The 22,500-nt window shown below is 35.4% G+C and overlaps 1 protein-coding gene across 2 annotated transcripts in view; it reads right to left on the bottom strand.

Annotated features, from left to right (window-relative positions):
- Positions 1-22,500, bottom strand: part of kdm5a (lysine (K)-specific demethylase 5A) — a 159,114-nt gene that overhangs the window by 63,596 nt on the left and 73,018 nt on the right. For both annotated transcript variants that reach the window (XM_039760665.1, XM_039760666.1), the window contains 8 exons: positions 16,607-16,682; positions 11,628-11,719; positions 10,028-10,186; positions 9,608-9,727; positions 8,537-8,695; positions 7,899-8,080; positions 7,588-7,750; positions 2,098-2,217 (listed from right to left, as the gene is read on the bottom strand). In XM_039760665.1, the coding sequence (XP_039616599.1) occupies positions 2,098-2,217; positions 7,588-7,750; positions 7,899-8,080; positions 8,537-8,695; positions 9,608-9,727; positions 10,028-10,186; positions 11,628-11,719; positions 16,607-16,682 (1,071 nt within the window). The remainder of the gene's footprint in view (positions 1-2,097; positions 2,218-7,587; positions 7,751-7,898; positions 8,081-8,536; positions 8,696-9,607; positions 9,728-10,027; positions 10,187-11,627; positions 11,720-16,606; positions 16,683-22,500) is intronic.

Genomic DNA, 22,500 nt, shown 5'->3' on the forward strand with positions numbered 1-22,500 from the left:
AATAATCACATGACTACATTTCACCAATCAGACTTAGCAACAATAATCACATGACTCAGTTTCACTAATCAGACATAGCCATGCAGTCACATGACCACACACAAACTTCCTGCGTCTGCAGCCTGCGAGAGACTTTTTAGTCATGCGGGGCTCCTGTTCACTGCTAAACGGTCACAGCTTCACTACAAGAACCTTAAGAAGCTTAACCATCACTTCATTGAGTGAAGAACAAGCACGTTTTAACCAAACATCAACAACAACAAAAACACATTTATTTATATAGCACATTTTCATACAAACAGTAGCTCAAAGTGCACAGACAGTCATGGTAAAGTACGCCTTCTTGTATGTGCACAAGCTGCCTTGTTCTAATGTTGTTTTCTATCAGCTGTGCTATCTGTGGGGAAAGTGTGTGACGATGCCGGTCCCCTACAAACTCCCTCTTCCCACATGGGAGTCTGCTGAAACCACACCGTCGATAGTTATGACCGAGATGAGCTGACATATGTGGATAATTCACTGATGAGGCCAGAGGATGGTGGAAAAAGTGCTCAAGTGCTTTTATTAAAAGCCAGTCAAAATAAAAGTAAAATCAACAAAAGTGTCAATGGTGCAGTGCTCTAAAAACAGTACATATATAAATCCATAAAAATCATTGTGAAAAGGATAAAAAAAAAATCAATAAATAAATCCGTTAAAAATCCAATCCTCCGTCTTGACTCTTTTCTTTGATTCCCCCTTCTTTTATTGTGCTGAACTGTATATATATATATATATATATATATATATATAAAAAAGGATACTCCCATCTCCATGGGCCTTAATTCCACGACCCAGTAAACCAATGAAGCAATTGAGAACGATCGCACCCACATGTGCGACTCGCTCCAACTACCTCATTAACTCCCCGTGGTCATGCAATTGTGCCCACGGAGAGTGACACGGCTTTATGGATTTAAAACTGGCTATTTTTTTTTTTTTGAAGCCGCGGACCCGCTACACCACAAAGTGAATATACAGTATTATACTGTCAGTGTACAGTATATCTTGTCACTGTAAGCAGTTTGCACTATTCAAACATACATGTTACCTACTGTAGGTATTGGCTTCAAAAGCTTTGTTGTGAAAAACTGAGATTTGGAACTTTGTGTTATTTGTGCATCTTTATTTTGTAAAGATGTTATTTATGTTTACCCATTTTTTTATTTTATTATTTGGAAATATTTTATACTTTTGTCTGTCTTATTACAACATTTCTAAAAAATAAATCGTTTATTATGTTCAAACAATTACTTTTTTACTCTTACTTGAGTAATTTTTGGATGCCTACTTTTTACTTCCACTTGAGTAATATTATTTTGAATTAACACTACTCTTACTTGAGTACAAGTTTTGGCTACTCTACCCACCTCTGCTGAGCATACATGGAATTTGTTATCTTTGCTGAGGGTCAGGGATTGGGAGATGTGTGAACCTCTTACAGGATGTTGTATAATGTTAAAGCCCTGAGACTGAAATTTGCCAAAAGTCTTATCTATATGGTATGTTGTTAGTGCTGCTGCTGGATCAGTACAAAGTCTTAGGGTCAAAACCAGTGCCAAGGCACTATCTGTGTGTATTTTACACATTTTCCCTAATATTCCCAAAGATGTCTGTGTCAGGTTAACTGCAAAATTTGAAATATGACCAGTGGAAAGGTGTGTGTGTGAGTGGGCCCTGCAATGGAATGCTGCCTCTTTAGTTCTTGTCAATGTAGTGTCTTTAGTTAACAAAAGCCACTCTGATACAATAAAAGGAAGACATTTACTGCTGTCCTCAAAATATATGCCAATTATGCTATTAGCTCAAAAAATAATGAAAAAGACAAAACACATAGTACACATTGTCTAATGTTTAAGTTATATTGGCAAATTCTTAGTTTAACTCAAAATCTAAAAGATTTCCAACCTCTCTTCAAAACTTTCCCAACATGCCAAAAACAGTGCAGTCAATGCTAAGCATGACTGAAACTATTAATGCCTCCTGCATATTTCTACAAGATAATTAAAAAAACATTATATAAAAACGGTATATAATATGAATTTCTGCCACATTTACCCAGTCAGCAGTACAGAAGTTAACAGCTTCAGCAAAATTGTAGCCTTGGTTGAATCCACTGTGGTAGGCTCGAGGAAAAGTTACTACAAACTCTCCTGCACATTGATTTGTCCTGAACACCTGCAACATAAGAATGAAACAAACAAAATAAGAGGATTTTGTATTGATATGGCTCTCTGTTAAGTTGTCTTTTGTTAAAAGAAAATAATTATATGACAGTATCAAAACGTTATAATGGGTGGGCTGTGCCAGTCTAGTCCAGCATATTTTTTAAGGACAATTGGGTTTAAATTTGCAGAAAATAAACTGTAAAAGTTCCTCCACATAATGTACATCCTCACAATATAGTTTTAAATGTAAGAAGGCATGCTCAAAAGAGTCCCCCTTGTTTCCATAATCTCCAAGTCTTTAGAGGATTTTACTTTGTATCAATTATTTATGACCTTAATCTAGTGAAAGCAGATATTTCAAAATCTAAAACTTGTTCCTCAAAAATCATTAATACTTTCAACAGCAACATAACTATTGGATAAAAAAAATATTAAAATCACATATTGTCTAAAATTTAAAATAAATCATCAGAAGAAAAATACTTGTAAAACAAATAATGAATAGATGGGTGCAGCCATGGATGCTAGAATAACAAAATCAAAACACACCTTGTGTTCATGCACCTTTACATACAAGCATAGCACACTTAAACACACTGTATTTTTGTATATTGCCCAAATACAAACAAGATTATATCATATAGATTACTGTGCAGTATTGTAGTACTAGGGTGTTGTGCCGTGTTAGGCATTATGAATGTAGTGAAAAGTCAAGCAAAATGATACCTTTTATTGGCAAACTAAAAAGATTACAATATGCAAGCTTTCGAGGCAACTCAGGTCCCTTCTTCACGCAAGATATCATCAGTAGTATTGTAAAATTAGTCACTACTAAGTAGGCTGACTGGAAGAAGATAAAAGATTTGATTTATTGATCATGATTTACTAAATTTGTGTTTTGGTTTTCATAAATGATATTTTTATTTTAAAGTGCTAAAATTCAAAGTAAGTTGACAGCAGTTAAAAAAATGCCTAATAAGGGAACAAACATAAGGACACAAATGACTTCCACCAGTGAATAATTAAGATTCCAGCCACAATTTGTGGATAAAAACATAATTTTTTGGATTTTGATCTGAAAAACAGCTTTGTAAATGAAGAATAACACATTTAAAATAAGTAATAGATACAGGAATACAAATACAAACATTAAGGAAAACGTACATAAAATATCTGCATTTATGGATGTCCTAATGAGCACTGTTGTTTCAATTATCAAGATGTGGAAGCTAAACCAACCAAATGCTAGCTTGAAATGGTCATTATTCAAATCTCTGTGCAAACAAGAAGAAGCTACAGATAAGCTAAAAATTATTTTGAAGGAATTACAGGGGTTATAATCAAAACAGGAGTAAGGGTACTCCCAGTCTATCATATCAAAAGTTCTGCATGAGGTTTAGAGGACAGCAGAATTCGTGTCAAGATGTCAAGAATGTCACCTAGAATTAATGTCACAAACAAACGATACTTTGGTACTGATTCAGTACGAACATTCTCAAAACGTAACTCCCAGCTTTTTTACAGTATTGGTATTACCAAGAAAGTCAGTACTACAAAACAGAATAAAAATTACATATAAAAATGTCTCACAGTGCTGATGATACAATCAAATGTCTGGATAGGAATTTTGTGTTTGTGCAAGAATCGTACTTGTCACTTGACAAAAATAAAAAATAAAAAAACACACCCAGACTTCAGCTATTACCATAATCATTACATTATGGAATTCATTCAGAAACAGGTTTGTGTCTGCTTTGAGAGTGAAATAACTTTGCTGATCAAATGAGGTATAATTGTTTAACTTCTATTTCATTTGTAAGAGGAGATGAAAAAATATCTAGATTAGCTTTCAACAGAGTCTTACACAGCTCTGATATGCTTATGTAGGCTCTGCATTCATTCTCTGATTTTAATGAGCATTTTTACTGATGTCCATTAGTCTAAGCATCTGCTCATTTTCTAACTGGTGTATACAGTTCAGGGTCGTGCTGGGGTGTGACTCACATGAATCACAGTTAGATGTACAGGACTATGGAATGTGGGAGGACTGCCAGCGCAAACAACAGTTGTAGCAAGTAAACATCAAAGGAATGATTCAGACTAAGTGGCTATTTGGCTTGTTTATACTGGCGATGACATGAGCAACTATTTGCGTTACTACAAAAACAAAATTTATTTAGTATTTCAATGCTTCAAAGGACAAAGCACATCTTTCTATTCTATACGACATGTACTGTGTTAACAGAGATGTGTAATCGCCAAAACACACAGCTAGCAGGACAAGCAAAACAGCGTACTTCATTGCTAAATATGAATATGCAAACACTGAATTTTTGTCATTCATTGGCATTTGAAGACAAACTGAATTCATTAGTATAACCTGTAAATGAAAGCACAAATTACATATATTTGGATGGTACATTGAATAATGTAATGCTGTATCACAATTATAAATTTTATGGGTACCAGTAATGATAGCCCAACTCATTTTCAAATTCAGCATTGTACATATATAATAATGTTTGAATTGTTATATTAATTATGGATTTTTAAGCAGAGAATAAATTTATAATGTGCACATGCTAATGTAAACAGGGTAGTTTCTTTCCTTCTTTATAAGTGCTATGCCTTGAACTGTACGTTGGTATTCTGAATGCGCTAATACTAGTTTACTTAAGTGATAGCTGGGTAACTACTTGATGGATATACCAGCATTTTAAAGCTGTACTTACTGTCAGTATTTCTATATTTTATACCTTATAGAACAACACACAATACTGTTTACTAAAATAAACTGAATTAATTCAACAGAAAGCCACTGAATGGGATTTTCTGTTTTTGCTGTGGTATTGAAAAGTTTCTAGTATCATTACTTTTGACTGGTATTGGTATCAAATATAAAAATTCTGGTATTATGAAATCCCTTGTCCCAAATACTTTCATGATGGAATATTAAAAAAAAATATCTGAAGAATAGGTCAGGATCTTTCCAACATGGCATGCCATAATAAAGGAAGGTTGGAGGACATGGATAAAGCTGTTGCTAGTCCACCAGACAAACAGGCAGCAGCAGAGTAACATCACTCTAAGATTCAGATTACAGCAGAGTTGCCTAGAAACTGTAGTATGCACGGGGAATCTAGTCAGAACAGAAAAAAGGAGCTGCTAAATTGAGTGCCCAAAGTTTTTTTAAGGGTTTCCAAGAAGTACCCTGGGTCTAGGTTTAAAAGAATCTCCACAACTGCTACCATGGGTTTGTAAATTTGGGAATGAAATACAAGGGCTTATATTATGCAGTAGAAAAAGAGGAAGAGTAGACAAGCCTTAGAAAAAGATGACAAAAAGTGAAAAAATGCTTTGGGGTTTGGAACCTGTTAGTTCTACTTGATTCTGTGTAGTGAGGCCCATGCAACTTAAACCTATGTCACACTGCACAACTTTTTGTCATAGGGTATGTTGGATTTGCCAATCGCAGTACTGATCTCACTTCAAAGTGTCAAATTACATGACTGAAAATCTCAGTCCATATCACATTTACAGACTGAACTGATCTTTTAGTGCAGTCGTGCTTGCCACTTTTTTTGACAGAAAATAGCATGTTCCTTGACAGAGCACTGAACGAAAGATTAACAACTATATTGAGTTCAGCAGTCAATCACTGCCCTTTATTTCTTTTTTCCAATCTGTTACATTATATAAATTATAAGACAGACAGACAAGCTTCTCTTCTGTGTGTGAGGTCCACCACCCAAGTGCTACCTGATGGAGGTGGCACTGTACAAATGGTTAATAGCTGTGATACATTCAGCCACAGTCTTGGACCATTTTCCTTTTTTCCATTCTATTTTAGTACATAAAATTCGAGACAACAGACATATGAAAACATAAACCTGTTTGATTTTATCTTAGACTAGTTGGTCTCAGACATTGATGATGATTTTCAAAGGATTGTGATGCCAACTGCCTTCGATTAGCTAAGATTATTTAATGAAGTCTATGACTGAAAATCAATGAAAAAGTTGTCTAATGTGATATAGCCTTTAGTCTTCTGTGTGTGCATTTTTATTACCCAAGTTATTGCTTCACCTTAATATCTCAACTGTTATCCTTTATTCTTGTTAAAAAAAATAATAATACATTTTTGGAAGGTGGTTATGCTGGTTGCAAGTGGCCCTGTCTAGACAAAAAGAGTGTAACACAAAATAAGCCATTATTTGAAAAGAAACATATGAAAGCATAACCATAAATTGCCAAAATTCATAACAAAAACACGCTTGAAATTTTAGAAAAGGTTTTGTGATCAAATGAGTAAGTAAGACTTGCTGCAAAAACGCATACCCTGCCCACACCTCAGAAAACATCATAAATGAAGCGAGGTATGATGGCAATAGTAGTGTACTATTGGGCTGCTATACATCAGCAGGAATTAAAACAAAAGGAATTATGAATGGAGAGAATGCAAGCAAATACTGGAATATTACCTGTTTCATTCTGCCACACAACTAAAGTTTGGGTGAAAGTTCATCCCTCAGCATGACGATCCCAAACACAACGTCAATGTAACCTGGAGTGGCTTGAGGAGGTAAATGTCCTATGATGACCGAATTAAAGCCTTAATCTCAATCTGATAGAGAATCTGTGGCATTGTTTCAAACTTGTGGTGCACAAGAGTCACGTGAGAAACCTAAATAATTTGGAACAAATCTGTCTGGAAAGATGCCCCAAAATCACTTGTGCAAAGTTGGCACTTACTTTGCCCAAAAGACTTAAAACTGATACTACTACAAAAGTACAGAGATTGAATACTTAAGCTAACAGCGTACTTTCTTTTTTTCTAGTAACAAACATTGTCAGTTTGAAAACTAACTTAAATCTGCAGGCAGGGTTTCTCGAGAAACCGTACACACTCGGTGGTACAGCTCATGAATCTCTGTGCTCAACCTCTAGAATAGCTGAAGCTTCAACTCTACTGTGCACAAGACAATACTATTAAACTTGCTTAATCAAATTCATAGTCACAGATACAGATAGACGGAGAATAGCTAAAATATGTAAATAAAGTAAGATCATGTAACCCTGTTTCAATACAGATAAACTAACCAAATAATTCATATTAATTACTGCAATAATTGAAAGAACATTCCACTGTAATGTTGTGTAAAAGCTTCCATTTAAATTTGTTTAAGTTTTTTTGAGCTTTTAGACCTCACCCAAAATGGAAGTAGCAAAGCATTTTGTGTGCCTACTTCATTAAACAGACGATATTTTATACATAGCTTTTTTGATAAACTGCAAATATAGTAAAATCCTTTAAGTCATGCTTATACTTGAAATGTAAAATTGTTCAAAATTTTTTTTTTTTTGGTAATTTAAAACTTACAGGTACTCCATGCTCCATCAGGATGTTAGGATTCATGATGGTCACTAACTGGTGTAAGAGGTCTGGTTGAGAATCAAACAACTCTGGGGCTAACTTTTTCATTACAGACTCCAGTTTCTCAGCTGCATATGCTGGAACACCATACCATGTTTTTGGCTCTCCCCTTAAACAAAATGAGATAATTAAAACATACGATTACAGGAAAGCAGGTAATTGAAGAATAATACATTTTATGAAGTGTGTAAAAAGTCCATGAAATATTCCCGTTTAACCAATGAGACAACTGTTTAGGAAGAAGAATCAAAGCATACCAGTGAAGATAGTTGATCGAGTAGCTCCAGTGATCCTCTATATGCCAGCAGAATGATGAGAAACACATTCCTACATACAGCCAAGGTACTTTCATCCCCGATATATCCACATTAATATGCGCCAAAACAGACTGCTCTAAAACTGGCATATTATTCAAGTTCCAGCCAGAGTTTGCATACTCCTAAGGAAAAAAAGTTTAATATTAGATATAGTAATACATATTAATTAAGCTTTAAAGTAATGTAATAAACAGAATGCTTTTAATAATAAACTGAGCAGTTAATGTAATAATTATCAGGACTGTATAATATAAATGCATTCTTTTTCTCTTAAGAAGTAAACAAAACCAGATAAACTAAATGATTTTCTAGTACTTTTTATAAATTCAGCTTTGCAAATTACATTATTGTTATAAAATTGAAAAATAACATGCCCTGGATAAAATTAAGGTTGTATTCTTTGTAATAATTCTGAATCATTTTATTTATTAATTCAGAAATAAGTTACTTTATTGTCACGTACCAGAAGATGTTTTGTAACTGCTGTTAAGTGTAAGAGAAGAAAGAAATATGAGTAGGACTAGATCTTGGCAAATAAAAAGTGAGAACACAATACCGAAAACATCACAAGAACATACCTCTTCATCTGGAAGTAGCTTTCTTTTGCCATCTCTCACTGGGAATGCACTTCCAACATCTTTAGAGCTGATGTCAGCTCCATACTCTACTATAACATCCTCCTCAATACTGCTAACCAAGCGCCAAAACTCTTTCTCCACCAACTCAGTTGGTACCATCTAAAAATTAAAAATCAAGAAAAATTATTTTCCCAGCTGTAGTTTAAAAGAAACTAAAATAATCATGAACAAAATGCATACAAATATATACAATATACACTGTACTTGCACACTGGCATTAACAGGAAGCAGACTGTGGTACTAACTGCTGAGTACAGAATCTTCAACACCGCCCATGCACTTTTAAGAATGATTCATTTACTAGACAGCACCTCATGGGGAACTTTAAGTAATATATGTATTGAGGAATAGTGAAAAAAGTACATGACCAAAAACATTCTACTATCAAAACTGAGTGTACCTGAATTATTTTAAGACTCAGAAATTTCTTTTGCTTAATAATACAGGTTTACAAGTATAAAGCTAAACTCTTTTTTCAACCCAAAATCAACTGCTGAAAGTGGTTTACAATTTCCAGAACAGTGGAGTTTTATAAACTTCCCACTCTTGTTGCACTTTTAACTAACCATTTTATAAAGCAAGCTGTAACTTTGCAGCTTGCAAAAAGGATCTGCAAAAGTAGAAGGAAACTAAACAAGTGGTATGAGTCCCCTCAGTAAGATCAAATGACAAGCACAAAGAAAATGCACAAAAACCTATATTCCAAATGCAAAAAGATGTTCATTAATGTCTAGTATACGATTTTCACTGCCACTTACTCAGAATTACAAGCCCCATTGTACATACAGTATTACTGAAATCACCATTTTTACTTAAAACAAAGATATCTGATGAAATGTAGTATAAAATAAATAATGAAACTGGATTAGTACCTGAATTATTTAAAATCACTTGAATATGCTATATAAATCACTCAATTGTAAACATGGGCTATGAGGAAAAACATACATATAGCCACAAATTTAATACATTAATACACAGGTTAAAATGCTGGGGACACATTATACACACATGTACAGGCATATTGAAGTAGTCAGACTTGAAGTTATCAGCCATTTCTCCAAAGCTCTGCAGTGTATACTCTCTCACAGCTTGTTCAAAACCAAAGGCCTCTCTTGGCTTGCTACATTCCTGCAAGTATAACCATACACAAATCATTTCTAGTTTTAAACTCAGACATTTTAGACTTTAATGCACACATTTTCCCTTCCAATTAAAACATTAGCATTACCATTATTGAAATAAAGTCACCCTTATTGTCTTATTACATAACTAGAAATCTTAAAATATTTAATTACTGGTAAATTCTAGTATTTTGCCATGAGTATGTTAAGAACCTAAGGTTACATTCCCCTAACTATATATGGACTATATTCAAAGCTTGTATTGTTTCTATACTCATATGCTAAACAAAAGAATGTCAGTTCTTACTTCAGCTACACATTTTGGGCAGCGCCAGTCTCCCTTTGGCACATCTTGGAGAGGAGGAATGAGACAGAAGGTGTGATAACTGTCATCACATCCATCGCAGAGAAGCAATTTGTCTTCTTCATCCCCACGTCCACATGCCAGACAAACATAAAGATCAATCTGCAATTTTCAGGTTGACAGATAAAAAAAATGTTACAGAGGCTTTTGTAATAAAGTGCAAATTTATAAGTGTTAAATTTTCAATCTAAATAAAATTATTTATCCTAACAGCTAATCCATCAATTTCTAAGCCAATCCCTTTATAGTGCGGGACTGAACTGGAGCCAGAACCAGGAGTAGCAGGTGGGGGCATTTGCCATACAAATTTTGAAGTGCATTTGAGACATTTTGAAGAAATTTTAAGCTCATTAATACATCTAAATCTCAATCCTTTGCCATCCATCCCCAGGTGGGTACTTAGTTTTAAAAGTTTGCAGCTAATACTAAACATTTTTCACATACATTGTATTATACTGTCATATTTCTTAACATGTACAGTATGGAATATATGGATCACTGTTCCTTAACTAAAAAAAACTAGCTAGATAACTCTTCAAATCCTTATACATAAGAAAGAAACCAGAATACACATTTTGTTACCAACAACAACTGTCAAACTTACGTTATAGTTAAGCATTTTTCAAGTCTAACTTATTTCTTTGCTAACATGGTATATATGCATTTTCCATACAAACCTATGCTGGCACTTTACATTGGTGGCTATGGGGCACAGAGTAAAAGATAAAAGCTTACCAAATATGTCTATTTTCCCGCTTACATGCGCATTCCTTTTTAACTGACAATTCCCTGCTTGCAGCTGCAGACTACACAGTTTACAAATATCAGTGATGAATGACATGCAATAGATCAATGTCTGGAATTGAAACATTAGCTGTATTTTTTTTTAAATGTTACCAATTTCAACATACATAATGTACAACCTGGAAAGCCATTTAGCAAAATTCATCAGGTGGCACGTTAAAAATATGTGAGAAACTGGCATATTAGAGAGTCTGCCTTCATCTCTATTGATAAATTTTGTTGGAATTTAGCACAGGAATGCTACTGGAAGAAAACTTAAAAAAGGAAATTTTCATATTATGTCAGTACTTTAAGTGTTTCACTTGCAAATGAAGTTGTGATCTGCCACACTAATTATACTCGAGCATTTATATTAGAGATGTCCTAACCATAAGAAAAATAATATCCAATATTGCACTTTTATTTCTTTACCAAATGATGCACCTTCTTATTTCAAATAACAAAAATGAATGGTATACATGGATATTGTATGATGTCACATTCAAACTGAAGGTAAAAGAACAAAACAAAGGTATAGGAAGATTCCAGGAAAATAATGCCTAAACAGGTTGAGGACAATCTGTCTGTAGGTATATGGCTGTGTGTGTGTGAATGAATACATACAATGTGTAGATCTGATAAAACTAAAAAATTGTTAAATACATGCATTGTAATATCACAGCAATCTTAAAAGTTGCACATTTAATGAATTATGCCTCACTATGCAAGTCACAAATGTTGCTGTTTAAAAAAAACTCACAAAGCTGACTTCTAGGGTTTTCTTCTGTTGTTGCATCTTTACTATGAAAGGGGGTGACTTTGGACCACGCTGCTTCTTTGAAAGTACGTCTTCTAGATATTTGGGGAAAAAAAGCAAGAATACTAATTACATATATGCACTAGTACTGAACAACTAAATATATATAATGAACAGTTAATGTTAAACTAATTTGAAGCATTTGCCTTAGAAAATCATTGCCCATTTATGGAAATGGTTATTTGTCAAAGTAAACATAATGGTAACAGATGGAGCACAAAAGACCAAACAGGAAAATTCAGACATCTACATTTAGCTGAACTCTCTGTTTAGGAAAAAACCTACAGCTGAAGAACAAGGCACTATAAAATTAATGAGCTGAACAGTGTTTAACACACCCTTGTAGCTTTGGCATAACAAAGTGAAAAAAAAATTAAATATAAAGAAATACATATACAGTAGACCCCTTCGTGGCCTCAGCTGTTCACGGATTTTCCCTTAGAAGCTAACTAATAATTGTTAGCGGAAACCGCAAATATCCTCCGCAATTTTTTATGGCTTTTTTATGTTGCAGTACTGCACTGTAGAGAGAACAGGAAGCAACCGTAGAGGAAAACGCGGCTTGGGACGGTGAAAATAGCCAATCCGAGAGCGTTATACTGTACTAGAATTTGAAACTGTAACTCCCAGCAGTGGCTCTGATTGGTCTTCTGCTGAGGATGCAGGGGCTGTTGGGGTCAAAGGATGTCAGTGCGGCTTTTAAAAAGAGGGCTGGTGACCAAAAGAAAAAAAAGTTTTTATAATTTTTGTTTCAAGTTCCTTTCTGCCTGCCTTCTGTTGGGTTACCTGTGATTATTCATTTTGTCCTGGATTTTTCGTGGTTGGGGTCTGGATTGTCTGCCATCTGCCTATGTACATGAGGACTATACGTGGATTCATTGCCATCCTGTGAAGAAAGAAGCGCTCCTGAACCCATCCATCGGTCTTTACCATTTCAGGAACTACTGGTAGGACTATTTTTACAATCATCATCATCAAGTCCTTCCATGAAAACCCTAAATACAAAGAGGACTGTTTGATTTATGGTAGGTAGATTGCCCAGAGGGGACCGGGCGGCCTCTTGGTCTGGAATCCCTACAGATTTTATTTTTTTTCTCCATCCTCTGCAGTTTTTTTTTTTTTTTGTTTTTTCTGTCCACCCTGGCCATCGGACCTTACTTATTCTATGTTAATTAATGTTGACCTATGTTTATTTTTTATTCTGTCTTCTATTTTTCTATTCTTCATTTTGTAAAGCACTTTGAGCTACATTTTTTTGTATGAAAATGTGCTATATAAATAAATGTTGTTGTTGTTGTATAATCACCGTAAAGGGAACAGGGGTGGTATCGTTGTTTTCATTACATTCTTCATTTGCCGTTTGATTACTGGTTTGCTTTGTTTTTGTCTCTGTTTGTGAGTGCGTGTGGGTCGGGTCAAGGCTGGGTGCATCCCTGGAATCTCCACCATAAAAATAAATAATGAATGAATCTTAGCAGCAATGGACAGCTACACAGTTTTTCATTTCTCCATGCTGCTGATTGACTGCTGCCCTGTGATGCATTTGCAACTGCGTGTTATTGTGTTTTCCGTTTAGTTCTTCTTAATCTTTAAACCGCCACAACCGGCTATAGTCATTTCCCAGTGCCATCTGCTGGCACGTAGGAGCCAAGTATATTCGGCGACGTACATTCATTGAACGCCGCAACCGGTTATTATCGGCTCCCAGTGCAATTTACCAGCACGCCGGAGCTGATCAGTCAGCGCCGTAAATTCATTGAGCAGCCAGCTCATGACCACAGCCGGCCCCTGCAGCACTGCAGCCTCACGGTCTCTAGGATTCAGCCGCTGCACTAGACTAGCCTGCAAATATCAGCGTTTACCTCTGTGTGCTTGCGTGCAGCCAGTTCAAGCGCAGTTGGAAATATTTTAAAAATACCGTAACATGATTGTCAATGTAATTGTTTTGTCACTGTTGTGAGTGTTGCTGTCATATATCTATACTAATAAAAGGCAAAGCCCTCACTGACTGACTCACTCACTCACTCACTCACTCACTCATCACTAATTCTCCAACTTCCCGTGTAGGTAGAAGGCTGAAATTTGGCAGGCTCATTCCTTACAGCTTACTTACAAAAGTTGGGCATGTTTCATTTCGAAATTCTACGCGTAATGGTCATAACTGGAACCTATTTATATCCATATACTGTAATGGACGTTAGCTCGATGGCCGACATCATCACGCCTCCCACGTAATCACGTGAACTGACTGTGACCGCCGTACATAAAAAAGAAGGAAGAGCTCCCAAACAGCACTGAAGAAAAACGCTGAATACTTTATTCACGAGATACAAGATTAATAAGAAGACACAAGGTATAAACAAGACTTTGGATCACTTTGTAACGGAGTAAAAATTGCTATAGCGAGAAACTTTTAAGTGCCAGGTCTTAGCTAACATTAAATAAAGCCGTGGACATCGCAACATCACACAAGAGAGCAGCTCACGTGAACTGACTGAGCGCGATGCAGTGACCACTTCCATGCATCAAACCTGTTCAAAAAACGCATTACACAATTGACAAGGTAGGAAAAGAATATGCTCCGAGTTGAGTTCCACAGTCTTGCGGTAGCAACTTCGTCACGCTGCCACCAAATACTCACAGAAAAATCCACAAGTTAATACACACGCTGTCTCTAGAGTTTCTCCATACTCAATGTATTCCTCGCATCCCCTTTATACCCTCTGATCTCCCATTTCAATTCAGATGCCTCCAATTTCCAGTAAGGTTCTGCTGCGCGATGACAAGTAATAAGTCTCAGGGACAGACCCTACAAAAGGATGCCATTGATTTCAGGCAAGCTTGCTTTTCTCCTGGACAACTATACGTTGCATTCTCAAGAGTGAGCTTGCGCAGCTTAGTCATATTACAACGAGTGCAGCCAGAAGCGTTTAAGTGCGGGTCTTAGCTAACATTAAATAAAGCCGTGGACATCGCAACAGCACACAAGAGAGCAGCTCACGTGAACTGACTGAACCCAGTACGAGTAATCACTTCCATGCATCAAACCTGTTCAAAAAACGCATTACACAATTGACAAGTTGGGAAAAGAATATGCTCCGAGCTGAGCTCCACAACTTACGCAGTCTTGCGGAAGCAACTTCGTCACGCTGCCACCAAATACTCACAGAAAAATCCACAAGTTAATACACATGCTGTGTCTGTATTGGACAAGTGATGAGCAGGGCCAGGTTGTCTCCACACATACCGCTTAGAATTAAGGCCAAAAAGTTCTATCTTGGTCTCATCAGACCAGAGAATCTTATTTCTCACCATCTCAGAGTCCTTCAGGTGTCTTTTAGCAAACTCCATGCGGGCTGTCATGTGTCTTGCCTCTCCTCAGTGTGTGGAGACAACCAGGCACTGCTCATCACTTGTCCAATACAGTCCCCACAGTGAAGCATGGCGGTGGCAGCATCATGCTGTGGGGGTGTACAGGGATATCCTCGACAAAAACCTTCTCCAGAGTGCTAAGGACCTCAGACTGGTAGGTTTACCTACCAACAAGACAATGACCCTAAGCACACAGGTAAAATAACAAAGGAGTGGCTTCACAACAACTCTGTGACTGTTCTTGAATGGCCCAGCCAGAGCCCTGACTTAAACCCAATTGAGCATCTCTAGAGAGACCTAAAAATGGCTGTCCACCAACGTTTACCATCCAACCTGACAGAACTGGAGAGGATCTGCGAGGAGGAATGGCAGAGGATCCCCAAATCCAGGTGTGAAAAACTTGTTGCATCTTTCCCAAGAAGACTCATGGCTGTATTAGCTCAAAAGGGTGCTTCTACTAAATACTGAGCAAAGGGTCTGAATACTTATGACCATGTGATATTTCAGTTTTTCTTTTTTAATAAATCTGCAACAATTTCAAAAATTATTTTTTTTGTCTGTCAATATGGGGTGCTGTGTGTACATTAATAAGGAAAAAAATTTATTTAAATGATTTTAGCAAATGGCTGCAATATAACAAAGAGTGAAAAATTGAACGGGGTCTGAATACTTTCCGTACTCACTGTATGTGTATATAACAGTATATATATATATATATATATATATATATATATATATATATATATATATATATATATATATATACTGTACTACACACGTGGACAAAATTGTTGGTCCCCTTCAGTCAATGAAAGAAAAACTCACAATGGTCACAGAAATAACTTTAATCTGACAAAAGTAATAATAAATAAAAATTAAATTAAATAAAAAAAAAAAGTCAGACATTGATTTTCAACCATGCTTCAACAGAATTATTTAAAAAATAAACTCATGAAACAGGCCTGGACAATGTGACAATGACATATATATATATATATATATATATATATATATATATATATACACACACATAGAGATTTAAATACAACACTGTTAAAATATAAATGCATTAGGTAAATTGAGTATCACTGGTTGAATATTCCACTTAAACAAATCTAAGAACCAGAGTGGATTTCGATCGTTGTCTCTAATGCATTTTCACTTGGACTGTAAAACAAACACCACACTGACATTATAATATGCTTGTAAGAATTCAAAGATTACCATCTGCAGTGAACTGATTTAAGAAAGAGAAGAAAAAAAATATGACTCCACTTTCTTAAAATGTTACCTTTGATAACTGTTGTTCTATTGCATAATATTGAATTTCTGTTATGAGATTAATGTTAATTTACCTGAAAGACATGTAACTGAGGAATCAAAATACATGTACATATTATAGAAAGGGTCTTTTCTTTAAATTACCTGTTTTCAGAAAAAATACCAGAAAGTTAAGCAGATTCCCCTTAACTTGATTTGCACAAAAAACACTTTTTTATATAGACATCTTTTTTTAAATTTAATTGACACAATAAGAGGAAATCACTTACCGGTACTAATCTCTAATCCCAAGAATTTTTTTCCAGCTCCAAAAATATGAAGATTTTTCTGTCCTTTGTTGTAACGCTAGAGTATTAAAACAAAAATATTGCAAGAATAGGACAGATGAACAGTCACATCATCTTTACGCTAAGGTATTCTAAATCACATTTCACTGAATGCATCCTCCAATGACGGTCACATAATGTGGTTGTAGGTAAATAAAGAGCTACACAATGCTATAATATATTAAATTATATACTTTGCAATGTCCTCATAAGGTATGACAAAATTATAAGAACCATATCAGTAGATATAATGTATATTAAAACATTTTTTGTATTTTCCACTAGAGGCTCAAAGCCTTAGATGATAAAAACTCTTGTTCTTTTTTTAAAACTAATGTGCCACAATTTTTGGTTAGAAAAAACGTGCTTTACCTAACTGCAAGCTTCTTTTATCTGATATGAACAAATTTAGTATAAAATCCTAACTAGATTTTGAATTTTATCTTGACTTCTTTACATGTCATTCAAACACCATAAGGCTAAGGAAACAGATATTCATAATTACAGCAACAAATTAATGTTCAAGAAAATATATACATTTGCTTTACATTTGGAGGGTTACCAAAAAAAGTTAATTTCAAGAAGCATGTTATTTTTCTGTGCTTAAAAACATCTATATGAATAGAGATCAGTAGAGTAGAATTTCATCCCGAGTACCAAAGAGGGAAATAATTTGATTGTATTTTATCTAAGGCAAAATACCTTTCAAATGAATTTATGCATTAAGTAATATTCTCTGTCATCAAGGTGCAATTACACACGTATTTAATGTAAACTACAAAAATCTGGAATGATTCAAATCTTCCAAAATTATACGGCAGTTAAATGAAAGAAATAAAATCTGCAAGGGCTGATGGCATTATTCAACGGTAATGGGTTCAGTGAAATTAAAGAATGATTAAAAGAGAATTAATTAATTTGAAACTTGGAGAAAGCTGTAAATGCTGAAATTGGAGGAAAATTAAGAAAAAAAAATAATAAAAGAAGAAAATATTTAAATTTGTCTGTATATGAAAGTAAACATTCACAACTTAATGGAGAGAATTGGTTAAACATCAGTCATAGAACCAAAGGTTTATAAAATTCACTCAATTCTGATTCATATGTAGCTGAGCAACATGCATCTCTTTTGATTAAATGGATTTGTAGAGCTCACTGGGCTTCCCACATTCAAGAATCATTCAAGGTTCAGTAAGCCAATAATGCAAGACATAAAATGCAAAACCAAATCTCTAACACATGTTCTACTTAGTACCGAGATGGGTGACACACAACAAAGCCAAATGAAAACACAGGTGGTAAATGTAAATCAGATACTAAGGTACAGATGTACCATTAAAATCAAGAGGAATAATAACAATGAAAACCATCAGTCATCACAAAATCTTTCACTGGCTTACTGACGTGTGCACACAGAACTCTGAAAACCAAGAACAGCAAAAGTATAAAGCTGAGTTGCAAATCACTATACATGCAGTACTAAAAATAAATAAGGCAATAAATACAGATGTCAGCTTAAAGCAAAAAATACAAATGTCAAATTCTGTTCTTTTCTTTTGAAATTGCTCTGTATCATTTAAATGAATGCAGCTGTCTCTCCTATCCTTTGAAATCCTAAGCTGTCTAAAGTGAAATGACTTACACTGGACCTCCAAAATGAAAGCAACAATGTTAAAAAAAGATTTCCCAAAATTTCAGACAATAATAGTTTTGCACTTTGGGACAGTTATGGATTAAAGATGCCACAACAAAAATAAAAATAACACGCAAACTAATAGATAGAGATACAGTTTGGTCCATGGGTATTTGGACAGTGATACAATGTTTATAATTTTGCCACCACAATGGTTTTGAAATGAAACAACCAAGATGTGATTGAAGTGTAGACTTGCAGTTTTAATTTAAGGCATTTAACAAAAACACTGTATGAATCATTTAGAAAAAAAATATTTTTATACATGGTCCCTGCATTTTCAGGGGCTATAAACCTATTTAGACAAACTAACATAATCATGAATATAATGATCATTTTCAATACTTGGCTGAAAATCCTTTACAGTCAATAACTGCCTGAAGATTGGAACACACTTCTTTGCTTTGAAAACCACTCTTGGTTTGTTGTCAAAGTATGTTTTGGCTCATTGTCCATCTGTACTATAAAGCGTTGTCCTATCAGTTTTGTAGCATTTGTCTGCATCTCAGCAGACAGTATAGCCCTGTACATTTCAGAAATCATCTTGCAAAGCTTCTCAGCAGTCATATCTTCAATAAACACTAGTAGACCCACTTCCATTGGCAGTCACGCATGCCCATGCCATAACACTGCCTGCACTATGTTTCATGGATGAGGTGGTATGCTACAGAACATAAGCCATTTCTTCTATTCTCCATACTCTTCTCTATTCATCATTCTGGTATATTGATTTTAATTTAATTTGTTCAAAGAAAATTGTTTCAAATATTTTCTAGCAAAGTCTAATCTGTTCTTCCTATGCTTGAATATTGAATGTTTTGCACCTTGTGACAAACCCTCTTTGTTTATTTTCTCTTGATTGTAGACTTTAGCAATGATAGGCCTACCACCCAGAGAATGTTCTTGGTTTGGCTAAATGTTATCAACTCATTTTTCTTCACCAAGAATCATGTGCTGTGATCATCCAGCACAGTTGTCTTCCATGGTTATCAGGGCCTTCTGGAGCCCCTTCTCTTTAAAAATGTACCAGATGGTTAATTTGACCACTTCTGGGGCCTCGCGCATAATGCAGTGCGTAGAATTCACACTACAACATGGCGTGCAGACAAAAGCGGAATTGTGCTTACGCACAAAAAAATCCAGATGCATAAATCTGTGCGTTCGCCAACTTCCACGTTCTTCCACTCCATAAATCCCGGTCAGCATGAAAAGTAACACACATGCACGCAGCTGCTGTCCTGCCCCAGCTCCTCCCAGAATTACGCCTCTTTGAATATGCAAATCAATATAAAAAGCCCTTAATCTCAGCCTTCTGTGAAAAGACAATGGCAAAAGCATGAGGGAAATTAGAAGAATTTCAGCGAATACCAAGTGGAGGCAAAGAAAGACATACTATTTGTTGGTTTAAACAGTGATATAAACAACAAAAGGAAGTTGATCAAGTGACACAGCGTGTCAGAGAAACTCGAAAGCTCAAGTTCACAAAGTAGCACAGTGGCCGAATTTAAAAAGAAGTTGTCACATATCAACGTCGCTGTGAAAAGGCAAGTCGTAGCCCACCGTCTGAGTGTCATATGAAAGCTTATTAGGGTACAGAGAAAAAAAAGGCACAAAGCGGGGAAAAAAGCACGAAATGTCAACTTTAATCTATAAATTTCCACTTTAATCACATAAGTTTATTTTAAAGTAGAACATCATAAACTTCATCTTAAATTGTTTAAAATCCCATCGTAACTGAAGTAGAACGTTAAAATGCTTTGTTTTGTATTTGATCTTCTATGTGCTCTGTGTGTGAATCGCTACATGCTTCTTAAATGGGCTTTCTCTTCCTCCAACAGGACACAGAATCCATTACATTCATAATATTACAGCTCTCTGAATAATTAAAATACTGAGATGTATAGGTGACATCATTTTCATGATGATAGGCGTTAAAGCATGTTATTAAACATGGGAGCACGGTGGCGCAGTGATTGTTCATGCCTCACGCAACATGCTTGCTGCGCGACCTTTGATGAAATACTTTGTTGTAGCAGTACTGTCTCTGTCAAACATACTAACCCCCAATTCCTGTCCTTACTTTATTTCTCCAAATACCCAATCGCCACGCAATCAGCTCTGTCATAGATGTTAAGCCATCAGTAAGCTTAGAACGCTGATTCTTCAAAACTTTTAAGGAACACTGAAATATCTTCATAGTACATGTTTAATTATTCTATACATATATCATTCCAGTGTCGCACCAGCACCAGCAAGAATACAGCGCAAGGCAGGAACAATCAGTGAACGAAGCGCCAGCGACTCGCTTAGCGCTGCACCACTGTGCCCTCACATGTTTAATTTTTCACAATATACTGTAGATTATTTAAATGAAGGAACAATCAGGATTAGCATGTGTGTGTATATAAGGGACTTAAGCCAAGGTGTGAATCTCATTTTCCATGCATATATGTGCTGAAACTGAAATAATATTGGGAGCATACATTAGAAGAGAATGTGCACATAAGTATCACCACATATGGTTTAGTAAATTAACCTTCTACAGTTCCCTTATGGACGACCACTACCTTTTTCACTTACTCAAGAACAGGAGTCAGGAGAAAGATTTTTGTCTCAGCAGATAGCACAGCACTTTCCTTTTGCAATGTAAACAGTTTTCACACAGTTTAATGCTTAACTACATTTCCAGGTGCTGACCTATCTTCAAACAGATGTGTGTTATATTGCGACAGGTCACATTAGCTGCTCTTCAGGACTGGACTGAGGTCAAGCTTGTCTTTATTAAAAGGTAAAGTTTTATTTTTAAAGATGATTACTTCTAAATATACAATGTACTGAAAAAATATACTTCAGAGGGAAAATGAAACCCAAGTTTAACAAGGAAGAGGGAACAAAGTGAGGAGTGCATATGTTTGTGAAATTTACAATCAGATGAACAGTATGTTAGCTTGACTAAAATTTTGGAGTAGAGATTGGGTAGCAGTTTTCCTGCTGAAAAAAGCAGGGTTATTTTTGCATATGTACATTGATTTTAGTGTGTCCCTTCTGCATGACGACATGTAGAAAATATGGATACTTTTTTTTGTTTTTTAAATATACTAGGAGGCTCTGCCCCCTGTTCACTTTGCTCGCCAACCCCGGATCTGCAGCTTGTGACAAATCGTGCTGTGCTTTTCGATAAACACGAATATCAACTCTGTCTTTGATATGTGTCTTTCGAAACTATTATCACTGACAATTTGTCACACGTTGGTTTATTATATATGTGAGCGTGATCTTTCGGGTTCATATAAAAATCCAAGAAAACTTCTCTGTCCGCGTTTTTCAGATAAATTTCGTGTAAACTGCGATACCTTTGGACGTATGGATTTGTATTCATTATTGGCTGTAGAATTTCTAATACAATCGTTTAAACTCTTATGATTCTATGTTGCATCGCTTCTCCGTGATCATAAATATAAACCTGACTGAATTGTGGTTTCTTTGAAATTAAACTTGTAGTAGCTTTAATTGCTAAGGGACCACAGATTCTCATAGCATATGGTCCTGAATCGTGTAAATCTACATTTGATGCGAAGGCGAACAGATTATTGTAGATTCGGATATTTTGCCTGTACTGTTTGTAGATATCACTTTCACCAAATAACAAATCTTTTATTTCTCACAGATACACCTCTTCATTGGGAAAAAAACACTACTTTTCCCTGATTGCAACATGAATTAGACGATCTATAAGTCTCCAACTTAAACTTTAAAGCCGAACAATATTTGCATACTTCTGTCATATCACCTATGTCCATATATTCAATCTCTTTTCGCTTGTTCCATTATTTCACCAAGTAATAATTTACATTTTTAAGTGCTAATGCGATCTTTACTATCAGTTTTTTGAGACTTTCGAATTTTAGTACTTTCATAATCGCTAACCTGCTCTGTATCGCGCCGTTTGTGAACTTCTTTACAACGTTCTACTTTGTCTTCTACTCTTTGTCTTTTATTTCTGCCCCCGCCTGGACCGGTTAGGTTTTCAATTCCACTTGGTCTGGGCTGATTATAACTGTCCTTATTTTGCGAATCTGCACTTAGATTATTATTGTTCTCCTTTGAATTCTTTTCTCTCCAATCTTTTTGGGCCTCTTTTTGA

Source organism: Polypterus senegalus, chromosome 8 (genome assembly GCF_016835505.1).
Source record: "Polypterus senegalus isolate Bchr_013 chromosome 8, ASM1683550v1, whole genome shotgun sequence".
Classification (NCBI taxonomy): Eukaryota; Metazoa; Chordata; class Cladistia; order Polypteriformes; family Polypteridae; genus Polypterus; species Polypterus senegalus.